Source organism: Seriola aureovittata, chromosome 16, assembly GCF_021018895.1.
Source record: "Seriola aureovittata isolate HTS-2021-v1 ecotype China chromosome 16, ASM2101889v1, whole genome shotgun sequence".
In the NCBI taxonomy this organism is placed as follows: Eukaryota; Metazoa; Chordata; class Actinopteri; order Carangiformes; family Carangidae; genus Seriola; species Seriola aureovittata.
Genome location: NC_079379.1, coordinates 8,706,618 through 8,729,429, shown reverse-complemented (window position 1 = coordinate 8,729,429; position 22,812 = coordinate 8,706,618). Strand labels below are relative to the sequence as shown.

The following is a 22,812-nucleotide window of genomic DNA, read 5'->3' as shown; positions in this document are numbered from 1 at the left end:
AGCTTAAAACCAGCTGTACAGTACACACGTACACACGTACACACGTACACACACACACACACACACACAGAGGGGGGTGCTCACATGCCACGTTAAATGAACAATATAGGCTGAAAACGGCTGCAAACACATGACACACACGTATGTGCGCCTCACTAGCTCTGTGGGTGATTAGTTTCAGGGTTAACTGTGTCACGGCCATGAGCGATTGAGGGGAAACTGAAGCATGTTCTCACTTGGCTGCGTAATCTTCAGTGGACCACAGAGTGAGTACACTCAGCCCCAGATATGTTCATCCTAGACAAAAGGCCACAAACTGTGCATCATGCCTTACTTACCGTCTTCCTCCCTTCATTTCCCTGGACACCTTCTCTCTTTGTCTCTCTCCTACATGCAATCAGACTCTGGCTGCTATCTAAAACTGGTCAATTAATGGAGATTGTAGATGAGTCTTGATCCTTTCCTCCTATCCCCCCCTTTGCATGTTTCTAGGTCACATACTCCAACAAAAAACTAATGTCCTGAGCAGTGTCACTTATGATGAGTCTTTCTGTCTCTGCCGACTCACCTCTTCACACTCTTCTCATACTACGCCCTTCACACAACTCATTTCCCCTCCATTTCCCTCTACTTTATTACTCACACACTCATTTATTCACTTTCTCTCTCTTCCCTTGTCCTCCTGCGTTAACACAGGGCAGGGGAATGTGTCTTAAGAGTTTGGAGGATGAACAGATGGGAGGAGAGGAAAAAAAAAAAAAGGCATTATATGAAACACACTTTTTGTTCTCGGACAAGGCAGACCATGCAGCACAATGAGAGCGTATTGTACTGGGTCTGCAGTGACGGAACAGGAAGTGGACTCAAGAGCGTGTGTTGATAAAGAGAACAAAAAAAACGTCTTTGTGCCTGTCTATGCCAGTGTCCATGATCTACAGAGAAAGGTGTGAGTGTTTGAAAAGCAGGCCAAAAATGTGTGTGTGTGTGTGTGTTTGTATGTGTGTGTATTGCGTGCTTGTCATCTGTTGGCATGTCTTTGTTTGGGCAGATTTAATTCCCAGCCGCATGGCTTCGGCTCATTATTCATCAGGCATAGTGCTCCAAACCTCTCCAGAGGGCTCAGCATGCTGGGAGATTAAACAACGCAAATGAGCACGCACACACGCACACCCACCCCCACAAACGAACACACACACACACGCTGAATTCACAAAATTGTGTACACACACACACACACACACACACACACACACACACACACACACACACACACACACACACACAAGGAAACGCTCAAAACACACATGCATCCACCATATTAGCAAAGCGTTGGCTCACACTCTCTCACACAAACAGGGAGAGATATGTCAAACTACTTCCATTCTGTCACTGCCAAACAAAAAGCCTATTGAGAGCTTTGTGAGCAGAGTTTAAAAAAAACAGCATTTACAACCTTGTTCAACATCATATGCAGCAACAACAACAACATTTAACGTCCTGTTTTGGGAGCGCAATCAGCCGTCGCCGCTGTTGATGCTGCTGCCTGCCTTTTTCTGGAGCTTTTATCCCCCCTTTCCCTCCTCCCTCCCCCCTCCCACCCTTTACAGCCCGCATCTCCGGGTCTTTATCTTTCCCCTCCTCCTGATTTCAATCTCTCCCCATCAAACTCAGCCGCACACACACCACCTAATGGAGTGAGTCAGGGTGCTCAGAGTTGGCTAAGCATGCACTCAGAATTAAGAATTAATGCCGTGGCACTACCTCATCTGTGATGCACAGGCATGTGTGTGTTCACATGCATTCCAGCACATGGAAAAGGAAAGACAAAGCATGTATTGATGGATCCCCACCCCCTCTCCGCAAAGTCTGAACACACACACACACACACACACACACACACACACACACACACACGATGAAATAAAGTGATCACCGTTGTCACTTACACTGGAAGTAAAGTTCCTCGTCTCCCTCTTGAGAAGCTTTGCTGTAGCCGCATTGTCTACAAAGGGAAACAAAGACCGGCATCAGACAGTGTTTTTATCCCAGCTGAGCAGACACAAACAAATACAAGCATCACACCCTGTTTATCTTGCAACGTAATAGATTGTATAGTGTGTGCAATAACTGTGAGATGAGACGAGCGAAGACAGGAGTATTGATAGTGGAAATGGAGGGGATACGGAGAGGAGGCGTTCAGAAAGACCCCTGATGCGATGGCACTGATGAGCAACAGAAAAATCTGAGGCTGAATAAGTAGAAATCCTGCCTGATTTGACTGAGCGAGTCACAGACACACAATGATCAGCCTGAAATGGATACGCTATTGTTGTTTCACCCTGATGGGAGTTTTTTTTTTTTTTTTATGAAAAGAGTTGAGCGCACACACACACACACGCACAACACACAGGCCAGTGTACTTTCCACACGTATGTGCACACACAGTTATCTCTCATCCCTCTCCACCGCAGGGGGTCTAGAGAGGAGAGAGCTCTCTATGATCTGACTGCTGATGGCTTTTCGGCTTAGAGGAAAACTTGGCACTTTACACTCACACTCGCGCAATCCACAAAAACACACAGGGACACACGCACACACACTGTAAGTGACAGATTAACAAGTGATGAGCAGACATTCTGGATGACCAGCTGCGTGCTGACTTGGATTAGAAAGATGGAGGAAAAAAGAAGACAAGAGGGATACAACCGAGGAATTGAAGAAAGTCTTGATGGTAAAATCTATACTACATCTGAGATTCTTTTAACAAACAGGTTGCTGATAGAATATGTTCTGAATGTGACCTGGATATACAGTATATAAGGTCCCCCCCCCCCGCTACATTCTGAAGAACTCTTTTCATGTTTTTAGTTAATAAACTCTAGGTTTTTTCACCTGTATGATACACGTGCGTTTATATCTGCAGGCATCATATTGACAAATGATCACGGAACATAATTACAGTGGCTGGTTGTCAGGTTTTCAACAAAAATAGACACGGCCAGTCTGACAAAGAAGCTACAATTGCAGTGTCAAATGACTTGAGGTGCACAATTGTGTACATAAAAAAATCAATGTTGCAGGTATCTGTAGACCTGGGTGTGTGTGGTGCATTTGTGTGTCTGAGTGAAATATATCTGCTCGGTGAGCCATGTGTTAATTTGAATGTCAAAACACATCAGCACTTCACACAGAACCCACTAACAGCCGTGAGGGGGTTCACAGAGAGCCTGATGGACTTATGTTTCAGGTGTGTGTGTGTTGGAGCTCGTGTTCGCTTCTTTACATGTACGCACGGCTGAATATTTATGCGTGGCATTTGACGCCGCGTGCATGCGTTTACGGGACTATGTTATTTTGCATGCGCACGTCCCTGTGAGTGTTCGCGCGAGGAGACGTAACGGAGGGTGCAGGCTGACACATCCCTCAGCCTGTGCAGCAGCAGGGTCTGAGACAAGGTCAGGGCCCTGTCTGTCAAAAGACACCAGCAGACACATGCAGCAACAGCTCCTAAGGGCAGGAGATACCAGACAGGGGAGAGGAGACAAGAATTAATAGATAAGGGAGCACAGCGGATAGGGAGCGAGGGGGAGAGAACGGGAGGGAGATTTGGATGGAGGGCACGACGGTACCAAAAGAAACAAGATGCAATAGACGTGAAGGGGGAAAGGAGAGGTAACGGAGCAAATGGGGAACATGGCAAGGGGATGAGGGCAAAGCGGGAGATAAATCACTGAGGAGAAAATGTAAAGGAAGTCGGGCAGATGAGGAGGCAGAGGAAGTGACAAGAAAATAAGAGGTTACGAGTAAGAGGATAATTGGGCAGAAGGGTATGCAAGGAAGGAGAAACAGTTCAAGAGGTGCACAGCACAGCCCATAAAGTACACGGCTAGGGGCAGAGGAAGAGGCAAGGATGGTAGGGAGGAGTGCAGGATGAGAACGGATGCTACAGATTAAGGAAGCAAAGGCAGTGATGGAAAACTGCAGCTGAGACATATACCGCAGGATGAGTTACGGGACTGACAAGAGGCAAATGAGCAAAAACAGCAAGCAGATGCACGGAAATAACAGATTTAAGGGGACAAGTCGAGTGATATGAAGGAAGCAAGGAGACGAGGGGGCGAGTAAGCCTTGGAGAGAGGAAATAAGGAAGAGGAAGGATAATTGGCAGGGCTGCATGAAGGCAAAGTCCCATGACTTGATACCATTTCCATTACCTCTTGAAATGTCACAGATGTGACAAAAATGAAATAGCAGATGCAAAGTAGTTCTTTTTGGTGAATGGCTTCTGTTCGGGTATGAACTCAACAGTAACAGTCTCCATCACATTTTTAAGTTCATCTGGTTTCGTGGCAGAGTGCAGTACTGAGGGTATAAAATGGAATTGGGCCAAACAGCTTGACAAGAATGGAAGAAAAAAAAGAGCGACATGGTTTTTGGCTTATTATCATTCTCTTGGTATGAGAGAAGCTGGAGAAAGGAGAAAAGAAACCACAGAAGGAGGGAAGAGATGGCAAGACCACTGGGGAAATGAAAGAAGAAAGAAACTACGGGGGGAAAAAAAAAAAAGAATAAGCAGGGCTGAGGAGCAGGAGGAGGAGGGAAGTGCAGACATGCCAGTGTACCTGGGCATCAGCTGTGTGAAGGGAGGAAGAGGAGAAAGAAGAGGAGGAGGAGGAGGAAGAGTGGAGAAGGAGGTCGAGAGCAGCACCACACTAGCAGGAGTTACATTGGAGGAGCTCGAGCAGACACTGCTGGGAAGAAAACAGGGGGGGGAGGGGGGAGTGCCAATGTCAATCCTGACTCTTTTTTTTTTTTTTTTTAATTACTTTAAAAAAAAAGATCAGTCAACACAAAGTTTGATTGATTGATTCCTTTCTCTCAAATTTAATCACTGGAATCATTAGACTACGGTGGACGCGGCCAAAAAAACATGCAAAAAATGATGAAATAGTCATACATGATTTTACTATGAAAACATATATGCTTTTTTCCCCTAAAAAAAAATTGGTCCCAATTTAATACTTTTGACTATAATTCTGGACTGAAATTTCACACTTCTGAGGAACCAGATGGCAGAAGGGAACGTGTGGATGTCAAAACACTGAAGATCCTGGCCAAATTCTGTCACTGTCAACTGGTTCTTAACAAATGTTGATTTTGGCACAAATTTTCATCTCAGTTTTGTCATTTACAGATTTTTCAAAGCGCATTTCTTTTTTTCAAAAGCATGGATGTAATGAATATATAAAAAAGTAACACTTTCTCAATATCTATCTTTACGCATCGCAAAGTCTTGGGAAAAAGTTAAAGGATGAAATCAGTCTTATTCTATGTCGTCGTTACTGTCAACAAATCAGAAGTAAAATCCAACAAATGCATCAGTCCTGTGTCTTTACACTTTCCAACTGTCCTCGCCCGTCTGTGGCTCTCTGCTCCAAGCCCACTCCCTGCGACTGAAGGTGTAAATTTCATACAGGGGGCCAAAATATATACTTTAGTTTAAAAGCAAAAAGAAACGTAATGATTTCCTGAAACAGCTGGGAACTCTAGTTCTGAGAAAATACTGCGTTTGCTTGGCACTACTTGCTGCTGTGAATGTGGCTCACTTGATGTGTTTTTAGTAGTTTTTGGAAAACAATGGATCTTTATGGCACAGAGGAATAAGTTATGTCAAGCTTTGACTGCGTACCTGTATCTGTTAGGATCAATTCATTGTTGGGTTTTGGTCTTTTAATGGGATTTGTTGTCAATAAGAAAATATAAAATATTAATATATAATATCTAACTTATCCTTTAAACTGACTTAATGGCTAACTGGGCAAACGTTCATTTTTGTATGTTTTTTTATGTACTTATTATCTAATCATAGTTTTTATTTTTATTTTATTTTATTTTTTATTCATTGGCTACACACCATCTTAGCATGGAGAACGGCACTGGGACGCAGAAACATCAGAAGACATTGTGGTATTTTGTGATATATTTCCTATGGAACCCATCTTTAAACGGGAACCGTGCAAGGTGAAGTATCCTCTCAAGGCACAAAACTTTGTAACTGATTTGTACACTAACTCATTACAGCTCAGTATGTTTGTGGAGGATATTTGGGAAAAATAAATTTTTTTGTAAGAATTAGCATGTTTTCCTTAGATGACATCATAGTAATTGCAGTTGTCAGCATGATTTGGGCAGACAAAATTAGCTCTAACCTTACTCTTCTTATGTGCAGCACATTCACACTTTTGCCCCCTCGCTCATGTTTTCAGGAGTGAACTTTGAGAAAAAAAAAAAAAGAAAAGGGAAGGGATGTCATGTAAATGAAGCCCATTCACTGCAGACTCTATCCTCTCCATACCTGAATTCTCTTCTAAAATAAAGTGCAGTTATGGAAATAACATGAATAATGGGTGGGAGAGCAGGAAGAGGAGCTGACAGGTAAAGTGAGGCAGAGACGAATTAGGCCAGAAGAGACTTATGTGGGGCGAAATACATGGAAAATTAGGGAATTTCATAAAGCCACTTTCACTTTTATCCATAATAGGTTTTATCCATTAGTGTGACTCTAGTTTATGAGATTCAGAACGGTGATACATTTGTTTTCTTGCACTGCTGAGTGCTGCTTCTTGAAAATAGAGTGATTCCTGCCCACTAAAGAAGCATTTCCCCCACGGTGCATGTTTGTTTCTTTTAATCTACAGCCTCTCCTGCACAAAGGCAAAATATTATAGTTCTAGGTTTGGGTTAAGAATATTAACAGGTCCAAACTTAGAAACAAATTCATGATTTATTCACCTGTAAATGATGAATAATAAATGGGAACATATTTCCCAAACTGATACAGAGCCCTTTGGAATGGCAACTTTCACATTTAATATGGAGGATGTCTGCGTCTGATGGTGGGGGGGCTTTCTGAGACACGGAAGCACTGATCTGTACAAGACACAGGAAACTACACCACTGTGCTGGAGACCTTTTCTCTTGGCCTACCCGTCTCTCCCTCCTCTCATTCTTTTCCCCCCTTCGAATCCCACTTTCTGTCACTGTGTCGCCAAGAGTCAGTGGCCCTATGAAATGACCCTCTGCTTTAATTCCCGCCTCTTCCTTTCTTCTTGATCTCCTCTCCATCTCCTGCTCCAGATAACTTGTAACTCACTCACCGGACATAGACACGCACACACGCATGCACACACTCAATCATCAAGACACACACATGCATGCTGGTGTGGCCGGTGAAGGGTAAACAATCCCACTGCACTGACCAGTCAAGCCTGGGCTTCCTGGAGAATGTCTGGGCAATGCCCTGGAACTCTGGCTCTATCAAACTCTGTCAGGCACCAATGGACTCTGTGTGTATGTGTGTGTGTGTGTGCATGTGGGCGTGTATGTGTGGACACACGATGGGATACAGTGTCAAGATAAAGTTTAAAAGAGAGGAAAATACAAAGTACTCATTTCTCCTTTTGGTCCCATCAGTCCATTTTTATTCCCTACATTATTCCGACTGAATCATTTTCCAAGTACGTCACTGTCACTTTTAACCTGAAGAGCCAAAATATCAAGCTGTGGCTCACTAGGAAATGTGTTTTAAGATTCTGCAACTCTTGTTTGATGATGTGATGTCTTTTTCTTGAGTGTTACTGTCACAGAGGCCAAGATGAGAATAATTACTGAGGTTTTGTTAGAGTCCTAAGTAATGTCTCCAAATGTCTTGTTTAATCCGACCAACAATCCAAAACCCAAACATATTCGATTTACTATCAAAGAACAGTTTAAAAAAAAAAAAACATTTACTTTGGCATTTATGCAGCTGGAACCTCTAGATTTTTACCAATTTTGCTTAAAAGATCGATCGATCATCAGAATTGTTGCTGATTTATTTTCTGTTGTTCAACTGAAGGGTTAATCAGTTCACTCAGCATTATAAAGATACTGGAAATTGGACCATGTCGCTTCCTGTTGCTGTGCGGGCAGGTCGACACATGCTTCATCTCATCACTAGCTCTGTATGTTTTCAGGACTCTAATAGCGACAGGAACAGAATAGGTAAAAAAAAACCAGCAACAACAACAAAAAAAAAACCCATACCCACATTTTACAGCTGCTGACACATACTTTACATTAAAAGTGAGAAATGAAGCCAGATTTCCTGATGAAGTGGGCTCGAGGACTGTGCAAAGCATCCCAGTGCGTATCCATAAATGGAAATGCGTGCCTTAAGTGCGTGCGACCGCCTGTGTCCGTGCCTTCATGTGTGTGCAGCGGGACTCATTTGCATGTGTCTGTGTGAGCAGGCATATCGATGTAACTGAGACCCTGCAGCCGAGAGCTGGCTGTCTTTGCAAACATGAGAGCATAGTAATTGAGGCATCAAGCCATTCTCTCTTTGTTTCTATGCAAAACATAAAGAGCAAGTTAATGGTCCAGCAGTGATGAACAATGGAGACCACTTGCAATGAACGCAGTGATGGAAATAAAGGAGGGAAAGATAAGAATAATTATTCGCTACCGTGCACGAGGGGATGATGCTGCCGTTTCTCAAAGCGAGAATGTATTTAAATACTTATGTGTGTGTGTGTGTGTGTACTGAGAGTAAGCAGGTTTTTTGCACATTCTGTGTTTTGCTGTTGCCTTCACGTGGTCTTTGTTCATCTATTCCCATCTATTCCTTTATAGGCGGTTGACTGACAGCATGCGGCTTGCGTGGTGCTGCTGTGAATGAACAGAACTCATTTCTACACCTGATTGGCTCCATCATTGCGCTGTTAGAGTGTATCTGGAATTGGTCTGGTGGTCTCTCTATCACAATCCCCTCTTTAGGTACGCCTACCTGTGGGAAAGGAATGTTTTACTTTATCTGGCTGAGAGGTGGCACTGATGTGTGTGTGTGTGTGTGTGTGTGTGTGTGTGTGTGTGTGTGTGTGTGTGTGTGTGTGTGTGCGTGTGCGCGTGTGTGCGCGTGCGTGTGTATAGAGGAAAGCAAGAGAGAATGCACGCAATCTATGCAGACAAATGCTTCCACAGTGAATCCGAAAGTCTCCCTGGACAGACATCAGTTGAATACCAGCCAAATGGAATTGTTAAAAAAAACAAAAAACAATTGTGTTTCTGGCCATGTGTGCATGAGTGTTAATTGTGTGGGAGTAGATATGTGCTTCTTCTTCATTTGCCTGCATGTGTGATGTGCCGTATGGTATGAGTTATGTGTGCGCGTGTGTGTGTGTGTGTGTGTGTGTATGTGTTTCTGAGTGGACGTGTGTGAGGCGAGCTGGCAGAATATAGAACTGGACAGGAGTCAAAGAGCAAAGTGGTTGGAACGGCGAGCAGAAGTGCACTACCCCTCCCATTTATCAGCTCAGCTGAATAAAACATCTGAGTAGGTATATGGCAAGTTACGGACAGAGCAACAAACAAGACAATAAAACACACATTAAAACGCCTTTAAGCAGAAATACGGAGTGTACCGAGCGGTTGTTCACTTGATTGTTCGACTTTGTAGGACTTTAGTAGTTTAGTAATATCATAAACTTCAAACTCATTTATGTGAAAACTGACAAAAGTTACTGACTACTGTAACATCAATTCTGTAATTGCTGGAAAACATGCAGCAATGTCCACTAATCGCTTGAGACTCTAAAAACCAATTTAATGGTTCAGGGAAGTGTGCTAAAACTGTTTTGAAAATCAACCTATCATAGCTGATACAGGCTTGCGTCAATTAATTTTAAGAATTAAGGGCCACAGCAAAATTCACACACTTTAATTTTCAAATGAACCCAAACTGACACAGTATTTTGGCCAAGGTGTGTACCTGACTTTGAGAGAGAGAAACAAAGCTTCTCACACTGACTGCTGGACAGGGATGGGTATCGTTAAGATTTTACAGTTACTACTACTCTTACCGATACTGCTTATGGATCCGGTACTTTAACGGTACTCTTATCGCTACTTTTTGAGGAAGAAAAAAAACTTGAACAAACAAAACATTTGTCACACTTGTGACAACGGGCTGTGTTTTCATCCACTCTGGTAAAGTAGAGCCACACTTTGGACCGTTTGGTTCTCTCCGCCATCGTTATGTATAAAGGTAGGCTGCGAGCTTGAGTTGGTGTCTGCGCTGCACTGTCTGGTGTATGTGTGTGTGTGTGTGTGTGTGTGTGTAGCTGGAACAACAGCCCCGCCCCCTGCCCTCCGCTCACACAAACAGCAGGCAGGCAGAGACAGAGAGACAGATCTGTTGTCTTCTGTGAGAATAGTGAAAATCTATCATACATAGACGGATATTTGGTGAAATAAATGTGCAAGTTAATGTTTATCCAGCCCCAGTACCGATAGCAGAACCATTAAGCTCGGAGCTTTTTGATACTGTGGTCTTGAATAATGTAGCCCTGGGGCCCGTTCAATACCGGGGCTCGGTACCCATCCCAACTGCTGGAGTCTGATTGCTCTGTTCCTACCGACACAAAATTCTCTAGATTGAAAGAATTTTTTTTATATGAGGACTGAGCAGTGGGTAAAAAAAATAAAAAAGGACACGGCACCGGTGCAGAAAGTCAGTGTGGTCACCTGTGAATCTATCAATTTGCCACCAGCTATCTTTACTCATCTTTAGATCTTTACTGGAAAATCTGGTGAAAAAATGTTTCCCTGTTCACTCTGGCAAAGAACTATGAGCTCCCCTCCAAAAAAAAAAAAAAAAAAATCAAAAGAGGCTTTGACCCTGCCAACATTTTCCTCTGAGTGCAGACAGCACCATTATCAAGCCGACTTCTTTATGTTGCATATGAAACTGTGTTGGGGGTGAAAGGTGATCCTGTAATTTCAACCATTCGCTCGCCGTCACTGCACTTTCCTTTAATAGAGGAACTCCTCCTATCACTGGATTACTGTAATCTGGATTATAATGGAGCAGCGAGTATTTGTCCACATGAGCATGACAGCTTGTGTTTGTGCAGCACGCTAAAGGTATTAAAATCTGGGAATGACAGAATGAGCCACAGGAAGCAGTGAATTAATTATTTGCATGTGCGTTTCCATCGGTGTGTTCATATCTACCTCCTCCAGATGAGCAGTCCGACTCCCATGGAGAGCAGCATGATGAGGGCGGCAACGGACACGACGACAATGATCACCACTGGGTTCTGTTCACTGGACGCCAGTGCCACTGGAAATGACAAGACACACTAGTTACACCGAGTGCACTCGGCAAAAAAAAAAATCACAGCGGTATTTATCCACTGTACAGACTCATCGTCACACGCTTTAACACACCGGCATGCAGCGCACATAAATTCAATTACAGTATTTGAAGTGTGAACAAGAACAGGAGATGAGAGCAAATAACAAGGCGATGACCTTAAAGGACAAATTAATTTGGTAAGAGTGGAGGGTAAACTGACATTTTCCTGTTTCAGAAATTCACAACCTTCCCATCATTGATATTCTCACTTCACCCACCAACATTACACTGTACCAAACATTTACAAACCGTATGCTTCACTTAAAATGACTCAAAGGAACACAAATAATATGACACCTTGTGTTGCCATTACACACAATATATTTTCCTTCTTCTTGTTGTTGTGGTGAAACTGATTGTAGCAGTGAATCAGAATTGCAGTCATTGATGAAACAATCTCATCTAAAGGTCCATTTAGTAGCTGTTGGAGAGCTTTCAGTCGCATTACATTACCTTCCTTCTCAGATGCCAGTTTGCTAGTTGAGACTTGTAATCATCTGCACTTTTATCAGAAGCAGTGATTGTTCTGTCAACTGCTGTTTCCAAGGTTACCTTAACAGAAGTTGACAATATCCTGAGACGCAGCAGACAATGCACTAGCCAGTAATCATCTTGACACGTATGAACAGTAATCTTCAGCATCACAATGGAAACACTCACCAAAGATTATATATCAAAATGTGAACGTGAGCTCGTAAAGTTTTTCCCCTCTTTATTGTTGCTGTGCACCTGCCAACTATTTGCTTACAATCAACCTACAAATACTTAAACTCGCTTAAAGCTGGGGAAGGCGGTTACTTTTCTGCTTTAATGGGCAAAAATTCTATAACCACCTCGCAGCATATTGTAGTTCAAGATGTCTGAGGACAAAGACCGTTTTCCGTTTTCAGGGTTTAGAAAAATGTGGCTCATGACACATGTGCCAGTTGAATTTCGCTAACTGCAGCCAAAGGCTTACGGCTGTGAGGATTTTCAAATTCTGGCATCTTTATTTATTTATTTTTTTACCTACCCCAGCTTTGATGTATTATTCAACTGACAATTGGTGAATGCCATGATCAGGTGATTAGGGTTGATGATGATGTATTTTTAATATTGTTTAAAAATGTCTTTGCCTGCATCTCTTACACGACCACTAGAGGTAGCTGTGGTGATGCCTTGTAAGAGTATCAGGTCGTCTTTTATTTGACACTTGGTCTAGCCTGAAGCAAATGTAGAGAACTGAATATGTATCATCCAAAAAGTTACTGTTCAACTAAGACCTCTCACCAAAGAAGCATGCAACGCCCTCTGCTTAAAAAGAAATAAATGATCTAGTAGCTGGTCTTGGGCCAACTTTAGAAGATAGTGGTTGTGCAGGGCAGCTCTCACGCGAGTTAATCTGTGTAAATGGTGTGAAGGTGCTCAGTGCTATAAGATTATGAATGCTCAACAAATCCCTTTTCCGTGTTTATAAAAAGTTCAAACCAAAGAATTCATGACAAGTACAAGGCATGAAATGCACAAAGACACACAAACGAGTCCCAACCAGACCCTGAGGTGGCCCGAGGGACACAGTATCAACTTGCACAAAGAAGAACAGTTTCACAGCTTACTGGTAAAATCTCAAATCTTCACACATAATCTCAGACACAGTCAAATCCCCTTCACTGTCTCTCCCTATCTCCCTCACACTAGCAACACGCCTCATTGTGTGGGCTGGCCAGGTGCCTACACAAACCCCCTATCCCAATCTGCCTGGCGGTGCTGAGAGGAGGGGGTGAGCAGAAAGGAGGGAAAGTGAGGAGAAGAAGAGGAGGAGGCGTAAAACGGCTACTTACACTCGCCAAGTGTCTGAAGCTCCAGGGGAGCGCTGTACGCTCCGTAGTCGATGGGCGGCGGCGAGGAGGAGGAGGAGGATGACGAAGATGAGGATGATGAAGAAGAGGAAGATGAGGTGGAGGAAGTGGAAGAGGAGGCAGAGGATGAGGAAGACGAGGAGGATGAGAGCGGGGAGGAGGACAGGGATGAGGAGGAGGCTGGCGTGGAGAACGGGCGGATGAGGAAGACATATGTGGTGCCAGGTTTGAGGTTGTTGACACTGATCCGCGTGGCGGCGGTCTTCACAGTGGAATAACTCTGATCCTTTTGTTCCTGCGGAGACAGAAAGTGAAGTGAGAGACAGAGAAAACAAAGACAGGGAGAACACAGGAGGAGGAGTGAGACGAGTAGGTGGAATCCATTTGCGAGACTCCTTGTTCCTCTCCCAGACACAGTTTGTAATGCTGGGGGACGTGTGAGACTAATTCTTTTTTAACCAAATCAAGGGCTTTAGGTGATGTTTCATTTATTGAGAGAGAGGAACAGTATTCCAAAGAAGTTTCAAAGAGTCCAGGCCAAGTTTAGGAGTCAGGCTTCTTTCACCTGCTTTCAATAAATTACTATCTCTCTGTGCTTTGGAAATCAATAATGAAAAATCCAGACAGTAATAAAAGAATGACTCTATTCATTAGAGAGGTCTTAAGAAAATAAATCACATCTGTTTCTCCCCCTTGGGGGAATGAGATACACCCTGCACAAGTGGGCACGGTGGGGGCAGAGGGTAGGTGACACACACCGTACCATAATTACTTCTCTTGTTGTCTGTTTGTTTTTGCCTGTTCGCTGCATTCAATTTCCCATCTCTGCCTTTTTTTTTTCAACAAATACTCTTTTATTGGATCTTAGAATGTCTTTCCTCTGCATGTCAACAAGACCACACCAATTAAAGCTGAGCTTGTTTCACAGCTTTTATGATAAACCTGATTTCCATGCAATGGTACAAAGATATAATCGTGGCAAAGTGAGTTGAGTATGTTTCCATGTGTCCATTTTTGCACAACGCTACTTTGCATGTGGTTGTGAGGATTTGGAGCTGCATGTGTTTTATGTGTGATCTTTATTGCTTTTTAGCCACACACCAGTGAAATATTGCCATGAAATTTTTTATACAGAAGCCCACGAAGTCCAGAGGGTGAATCCTAATGATTGTGGTGATCAATCGGGGTTGACATCGGTGGTTATAGTTTACAGACTCAGGTTAAATTAGCATTACAATTAGTTATTGGACATTTAGACAGAAAACGGTGAGAATGTCAAAGTGAAATTCTCACCAATTTTCTATGTGAGCCAGCGATTTCTTGGCAGGAAGCAGCAGCAGGCCCGTTGGCAGCGCGTCTTGGGCGGTGTGGGCATCAGAAAAAGTTCAGGCAACTTTATGGTAATGAGTTTTATACAACAGTTAGTTCCGACCAAGTAATTTGACTGGACAAGAGGCATTCAATGAGTGCTGATATATAGTATAACAGCACTGGGACTCTTAACTACATGTATCACTCTGCTTTACAGCTGTTCTATTAACCAGTAATCAGCGTTACATTAATGGCCGTTATCTATCTTAGATTGTAACAATCGTTGCAAAGATGAATATATTTCCAGAAATAACGATTTAATTAAATGATGCCTGGTCGTCAGAAGAGGATGAGAGGAAGAAACCTGGATACTTCAGCGCACACCTGAGGTAGACAAAGTAGCAAGCTGGTGTGCACTGTGCAGGTCAGGAAAATGTTTGTGTTGCTTAGCAACAGTCCAGTACCAGTTCAGTTGCAGAACTATTTGTGTTGTCGTCGCCACATAAAAGATTAAAATAGACAAACAAATCATAACCTGTTGTTGCTTATTCAACTAATATGGCGCTTTTAGAACTGTTAGAACGGCTGTGATTGTGATTGACTGAATCACAGCCGTGTTGATGTTCAGCACATCATCACTCCGTCTCGTGTGATATTGCTTAAATGATGTGGTTGGGCGGCAACCAATCGGATTGTAGAAGTGCTCCGCTGTAGAGAACAGTTTTTATGCTTCTTTTATTTCTGTTAAGCACATTGAATGACCTCTGTGTATGATAATGTGCCATACAAATAAATTTGCCTTGCCTTGCTTGTTCTCAAGCTCAATAGAAGAGAACTTGATAATTGTGGTGGTGGGGTTCCCTTGTTCTCTCCGACATGTCCCTGTTTGCTAACTAGCTTCACAGGCCCTTTAAATACAGTTTGCAAGACCAAGCACTCTCAACAAACTTGCTGAATCTACAGTAAGTCATCAAATTTAGAGCACCCTCACACTTCAACAGCGTCTGTGGCAGGACAGTCAGATCGCTTTTGGCCTGAATGTACAGTTAGCATGTCAGCATGCTGATGTTAGCATTTATTTTAATAAACTACAGCATGTAAATACAGCCTCACAGAGATGCTAACATGGCTCTAGACCCTTCTTTTAGCCATGTATAAAAGGGATCCAAGAGTCCAGACTCTGACTTTTGGACCCTACTGTATGTACAAGAGTTGTATTGCATGAGAACAGGATAAGGCAAGTAGAAAGGCAGAGAGGCGGCTGCTTCTATGTGAACTAGTATGTTGCAGATGGGAAAGATGAACAGAGGAGGATGGAGAGGAAACATGGAGGGTGGTGGGAGTAAAACAACAGCAGCATCACTCAGAGATGACATGCTCTAATGTCAAGTTATGAATAAACTGTGAATTAATCATTATTAGTCATTGCCATTATTAGTCAGTATTATCATCAACAGTGTGTTATGGTCCAGATTAAAACACTTTTAAATGCCTCATATGTTCAAGGGTTATGAATAATTTTTGAGATATCAGTCAGTGCTACGTATGTAGGCCCAGACTGTAAAAGCTGCATCTTGATTAAAAAAAAAAGGGAAGAAAAAGACTATACACTGAATAAGTAAAGCTGAATAAGCAAAGGCTCTTTGACAGAGTGTGGTTGTACTGCCTTTTCATTTCATGGCCTTTCAACAACTTGCTCATCTCAGTCTCAGTTATTATCCATCTATCCTTTACACTCTCTCCATTCCCCTACTTCCCTCCTGCGTTTCCTCTGCACCTTGTTTCACGAAGCAACTTCATTCATTTCTTTCTATCACTGTGTTCTTGCAAGCGTCTTATCATCAAGACATCTCCCCCTCATCTGTCCCTAATACCCTCTCTAACCTTTTCCCTCCCTCAGCTATCAGACCGCCATCTCATTCTTTCGAAATGTGCTACACCTCCTGTTATCTTTTCTCTTCTCTCAGGTCTTTCCTCACCCACCCCACCTCTAAATCTTTCCTTTTTTTTTTCCTTCTAAAGATGTGGGAGTAGAGCAGTAAGGATCAGGGCTTTGTAAAATACGGTGTAGCATAGAGAAGAGAGGGAAGTGTGATATGGGTGAGAAAGTGACACAGCGAAATACAAAGACCTGGCGTTGGCAGAAATTGCGGTGTTTGAAAATGGAGAAGCGTGAGTGTGACAGCTGTGGTTTACGTGCATGACAGATTTGCTGTGAAGACTATGACTGTTGACGGGACGGCCACGATCTGACTAAGTGCTATGTTAAATAAGCGTGATAAGGCTGATGAAATCACAATGGTTATCCATAAAAGCAGAAGAGAATGTCGCAGTAATATGGATTCAGGTTTACAAACCACAAGCCTTGAAATGGACTAACACAAGCATTAGAATGGGCCGTTACTAATATAGATACTTCAGAGTTAAAAAAAAAAAAAAAAAAAATATCAATTAGTTGGCTGTTTATTTTTAATATTAACATAAACACGCACATGAAGTCAACATTACTTGTCATGTGAAGAAAGACTCAGCCTGTGAAAGCAGTTGTGTAATATCTTCTGAGGCTGCATCAAAGCAGGAGGAGGCATGGAGGCTCTAATGAAAGACGCAAGTGAGCTTTATTCTTGGAATTGTTAATTGTTAATTAATGTGCAGTAAACAGTCTGAGGCTTTCAGCTTGCCATCCTTTATTATTAATGTTCCTAGGTGGAAGTATGTTTAAGAGAGTAAACGGGATGCTAGAGGCAAACGTTTTTCTATCTTAAGCTGGTATTAAAAGTCTAATGAAATAGTGGCAGTTCCAATGAGTTTCATCAATATTTTCAGCAACAAGAATTTGTTGTGAATGTGATTCTGTCATCATTTCTGTATTGTGTGTATGTGTGTGGCAAACGACATACCCACTATAGATAAAAAAAGAGAATATACCATCAGGAAGCAACGCTTTTGGGAGGCATTTCTTAGTCTTAAGAAGGGTTAAGAAGGATTTGGAAGATGAGTCCTTGAACATTTTATACTTGAAGAAAAAACTCTCTGGGAGACGAAACTATCTACCAGTGATGCAGTTTTCCAGTATCTTTGGCATTTGCATTACTTCAAATTATTTTTTGTGTGCCAGTACCAATATACTGTATCTGTGTTCCATTATTGGCCAATCATATCAGTCATGGCAATCTATCATTGGGTTAGACACATTTAAAAATAAAACATAATTTATATCAAGAACAAAGATAAATTAACAGTGTTTCATTTGAAATGTTGATATCCAAGATGTATTTGTTGTTTTAAGAACCAAACCCATCTCAATGTACTTTTACATCTCTTCTTTCAGGCTTCTGTATGGAGCTCTAGTAACAACAGCTCGTGAGCCAATCAGAAGAGAGGAGGCTCTGAGCCTCTTTTCTGATTGGCTGACTGCTTTCTGATTGATCAAATAAAAATATAGTGGATTTCAGGTTTGTTGTGACATCACAAAGTTCCAGAAGTCCTGACGGCTTGTTTCAGAATACAGGCTGTGTGCATTTCTCTGTGGACTGAGCGCATTGATACTTTCACAGTATTATCACAGAATCTGGACCAGCCTTATAATAGGAAATAAGAAATACATGGATATCTACCTTTATACAATATGGGACCTTTAAAGTTTACCGCTGTTTACTTATGGAAAACAGTAAGTGGAGATAAGCGTGTTATTGTATATAGTTTTAGGTCTTGACTAGTGATGACAGTGCAGACAGATGAAGATGTAACATTGGATTTACCTTCTCATAATATTTGACCTCATATTCAGTACGGCTGCTGTTTGGGTAGGCAGGCTCCCTCCACACCAGAGTTATGCTCTTTTGCTCGATCTTCTCCGCTCGCAGCTCACTGATCAGAGATGGTGCTACAGAGAAAGAGAAGAAGAAGAAGAAGAAAGAGAGAGGAAGAACAGGGATGAGTTCCGGGACTCCAGTCTCATTCATTATAAATAAAGTAGCTTCAGGAGTTTTCTCAGGCACATCAGAAACAGTCTCAACTCTCCTGGATTTCCAGTTTTTACACTAAATTCGACTGCGCAGGCAAAGGTCAGGGGAGGAGTACTGTACAGTGAATTCACTTGTGAGGTGGATCAGAAACGAGGCAATGATATATTCATACAGTATACCACAAACTCAGATGTGATGTGAGCGATCAAAAGAAATGTGGAAAGATGGATATTAGGAGAGGAGAGGAACAAAGAGAGAGAGAGAGAGAGAGAGAGAGAGAGAGAGAGAGAGAGAGAGAGAGAGATAGAGAGAGAGAGGACAAAATTATTGAAGTTAAGACATGTCAGAGAAAACAGCTTCATCGTACTCAGATTCCCCATGAATGGACAAACTGTGGATGTTTCTTTGAGTGTGTTGCATTGAACACAGCCTGGGTCGGTACACTGGGACTGACAGTAGATCAATACAGATATGGATTGACTGACAAGTCTGTATCGACACCAGACTAACGGATGGAGATGTTCGTAATCTGAGTCTCTCAATTAAACCCTCCTCTGAACTTTTTCTGACTCAATCCAGGGGAGCTGCGGTGAAATTCATCCTTACAGATATTTCATCTCTTATCGATCACAACAGAATACAAAACAGAAGATGAATTATCAGTGCAAAGCTTTCCAAGTCTCAGAGGCAGTGTAATGGCAGTCGCTCGCAGAAAACAATTTCATTACCGAGGAGAGACCGGTTCTTTGTTTCTCTGACAACAAATGACAGGCGACGCGTATGATAATCAGCGAGCACCACCCACTCCTGCTTAAGTGCTAATTATTCCATGGTTAACGAAGTAGCAAAAATGGGTTGTCACTCAAGAATAGGAAGAAAAATAAAGGGGTGCAGTTAGGCCTTTCTGTTTGGGAGGAGTGGCGCCATTAAGGCCATTAGGTTTAGGTTTAGTGGCATGTGAGTGTAAGGGGTGTTTGCCGTCATCTTCTTTTGACTTGATAATTATTGCTGTTACTTCAATACCTTCCTCTCACGCAGACATGATCCTCTTAAGTCCCCTTTCCTTCTGCTTCTTTCTGTCCCTATTTTACTCCTATTCCTCGTTTTTATTCCACCCTCTCTCATCCTCCCTTCATTCACCTTAGCAGCTGACCACTCCTCTTCCTTGCTCTCCTCACTTCCTGCTCTCCTCCCTCCTGACCCATAACCATCAATTCATTCATTCATACATTTTTCCTGTATGAAAACAGCGACACTAATGAATATGTTCTGCCTGTCACACTTAAGTAAAACTATGTGAACACATAAAAATACTCCACACACACACACAGAGAAAGAGAGAGCATCAGTGCAGTTCCTTCAGTCCTCCTCTCAACCTCTCAAATGACAGGATAATACAGTCATTTTAGGCAGCAGATCAAAGACAGCCTCGACACACACTGTCTGTATCTCTCTCTCTCTCACTGCCCATCTCCATCTGTCTGTTTTTTGATGTCTGAAAACACAGGTATTATCCATTATTCATGGTGACTTCTATGACTTTTTACATCATAGAGGAAAGATGGGTATGTAGCCGTGTGTGTGTGTGTGATTATCTCACAAATTCTGCACAGTAGGAATGTAAAATAATAACGTGAAATCTAACATTTTTAAATTTAAAAATGTATTTTAATAATTCAGTTAGAGCACCTCTGCAGGTAGTTGCCATTGTATTATTCTAATGCAAGCTCATTTTTCAAGGCAGATACCAATTGTCGGGAACAAAGAGACAGATAACTGATATTTGATATTTCGTAGTTGGTGTTAGTTAGTGCTGCAGACAGGGTAGTGTCTCATCTCCAGTAGCAGGACTTTCTCATACTAGTAGTGTTTACTGCTGCTCTATTTTATCACAGGTAATGCTTCCTTTTTTTCCATCACAGTGACTAACTACCTGCTGTACATTTAAACTTACACTAGTTCTGCTCCAGCACTAAGAGCTCTCTGCTCCTTCTACTGACTTTCACCAATTCAGCAGTTGTTCACACGCTGTTCAGATCAGCTAGTTACTTTAGCTTAGCAGTTAGCGCTAGCGCCTCTCTCGCTCTGAAACAACAGAGTGTGATGTTGTTGCAACCTCAGTGTAGAGGATTGTGATGTATATTACAACTTCTGCTGTCTTACCTTCGACATACAACTCCGCTCCTTAACCAGAGTCGCTTGCTGACAGGGGCAGCTTTAGTATGTGTCCGTCTGTGTACACAGAAGCCTTCAGTGTGATAGGCTTTTACTCGTGATGTGTAACCAATCAAATCGTGCTGTGGGCGGGACATTGATTCAGACCACAGAGTGCTGGCTACAGGCCAGAGACAGGTGGCTGCATCAGTGCCAAAGTATTTTGATCCCTATTAGGAACACCATCTTATCAAAATTACTCAAAAAAAAAAAAAAAAAACCCAGAATAGTTGCATAATATTTTTGTGCTTATGTTTTGCGTTTATCTGAACTTTTACAAGATGTATGAATTTTTTTTCATTAAAATTTTACAGTCTGTTAGCATTGGAAAAGGAGATATATAATAGCTGAAATTGTGGGAAATATATATTTGACAAAAGAACAAAAGAAAACTAATTCATTAAAGAATCAAAAAAAACCAAATAAAATAGTGACCAAATACAATCTCAAGAGATGTGATGTGTCACTTTAATCTTTGGTTGACTTTAAAGCATGAATTCTGTGTCTATTGAATGTGAAACACTAAAAAAACAACAACATATGAACAGTCAAAGTGTTCAGAAAACTTTAATCATGCCAGGTGGCACTGAAAGATCTCGAACACGTTGCTTTGAGGTATCAAGTCATTCTAAGGAATATTGCCACTTCATGTGAATGCAACCTAATGTACAGATGCACGCACAGTAGGGGAGAGTAGCTGTAAAAAAGAAAGGCACTGTAGGAAGGAAAGATGCTAATGAACAGTATACAGGAATGTAAACAAACAAGCAGGGAGATTATTCTTAATGATAAATGAATCTGTTCAGACACTTGTTATATTATATATATGTGGAAGAAATAGACTGCAGTCTGGCTCATTATAAAATAAAGGAATTACTCCCACAGCACATGAAAAGCAAGAAAAAAGAACATGTAAAGTAAACAGCTGAGACTGGCAGGTGGTTATAGATAAACATGACAGAAACTGAGAAAAAGAAATGAGAAAGGAAAAAGAGTGAGACGAAAGTTAAGAGTGAGTGGAAGTTCGAACAGACACACCCTTCCTTCTCAAAGCCCCCTGCCACCTTAACACAAAAGAACCTCAGTCGAACCAACACGAAACCCGGAAACGCAGTGTCAACCTGCTCTCACCCATCTACAACTGCAGGCTATTGTTTGCTATTCTTTCCTTCCTCGTGTGCTGAATTATGCATAATACTGGCGCCTGCCTCCAAACTCCAGATCACATCACAGCTCTAGCTGACACACAAGAGCAGGTGTGCGCAGTTTCTCTACCAATTCACACACAGCTCTGATACAAAAGTAATACAGTGGTCAAAGTGGTGTTTCCACCTCTGCAGCTGCAAAAAAGTAGGTGCTAACTTAGCAGCGACTGAACTGATGGTAAACTAAACCATTTAGATACTGGTAGTGAAGAACGCAGCTGCTTTCCTTTGTAGCTTTTAAAACATATTTTATTGGAAAATATTCATCAGAATTTGGATTTGCTGAAGTGTGCTGCTGCTGCTGTTTCTATTTTGTTATAATAACATTTCATATAGAAAATGTCTTCTAGGAACAGGAAGTCCATCAGCTTCACAACTTAATTTTTCATCAATTTTCTTTCTGGTATTGTACTTTTCACTCACAGAATTTGCTTTCACAACATGATAAATTTGAAAATAATTAATGAATCTATGAAGAATTTGGACACAACTATGGAGCAATGGTTGCTAAGTGAATATAATAGTTTCCAAGACACATGTGAAGCTGTTCACGTAAGCAGGCATTAGTGCAGATACTGTACGCCCACCACCTGGACACACAAACACAAGAGTGCATGGCAGCAAATGGAGGGTAGTGTTGTGTTTGGCTCTGTATTTGAGAGGAAGAAATCAATGCAGACAGCCGTCTAAAATGGCTTTTGCACTCACACACACACACACACACACACACACACACACACACACACACACACACACACACACACACACACACACACACACACACAATTGCAATTGCACAATGATTTTCAGTAATATCAAGGAGGTGATGGCCTTGTGGGCAATAAGCCTCTCCAGCTCTGCGGTGGAAGTACACAGCAGATGTTTTCAAAGCCTCATCATACAGCAGAAATCACACGGCAGACGAGCTGATACGCTCTGGTCACAAAGACATACATCTCCTGATAAGATCCAGTATAAAAGTTCTTGCGGCACACATACGAATGACTGGTACAGATGATGCTCTATAAAACTTCAAAGGG

The 22,812-nt window shown here is 42.0% G+C and overlaps 1 protein-coding gene across 3 annotated transcripts in view; it reads right to left on the bottom strand.

Annotated features, from left to right (window-relative positions):
- The window catches only part of LOC130183408 (ephrin type-A receptor 7), a 150,569-nt gene that overhangs the window by 15,280 nt on the left and 112,477 nt on the right, over positions 1–22,812 (bottom strand). Inside the window, exons 6-10 of one of the 3 annotated variants that reach the window (XM_056398780.1) lie at positions 18,147–18,271; positions 13,057–13,369; positions 11,053–11,161; positions 4,623–4,751; positions 1,947–2,002 (exon numbers count right to left, since the gene is read on the bottom strand). In XM_056398780.1, the coding sequence (XP_056254755.1) occupies positions 1,947–2,002; positions 4,623–4,751; positions 11,053–11,161; positions 13,057–13,369; positions 18,147–18,271 (732 nt within the window). The remainder of the gene's footprint in view (positions 1–1,946; positions 2,003–4,622; positions 4,752–11,052; positions 11,162–13,056; positions 13,370–18,146; positions 18,272–22,812) is intronic. The other 2 variants (XM_056398781.1, XM_056398782.1) reach the window with 2 other exon arrangements.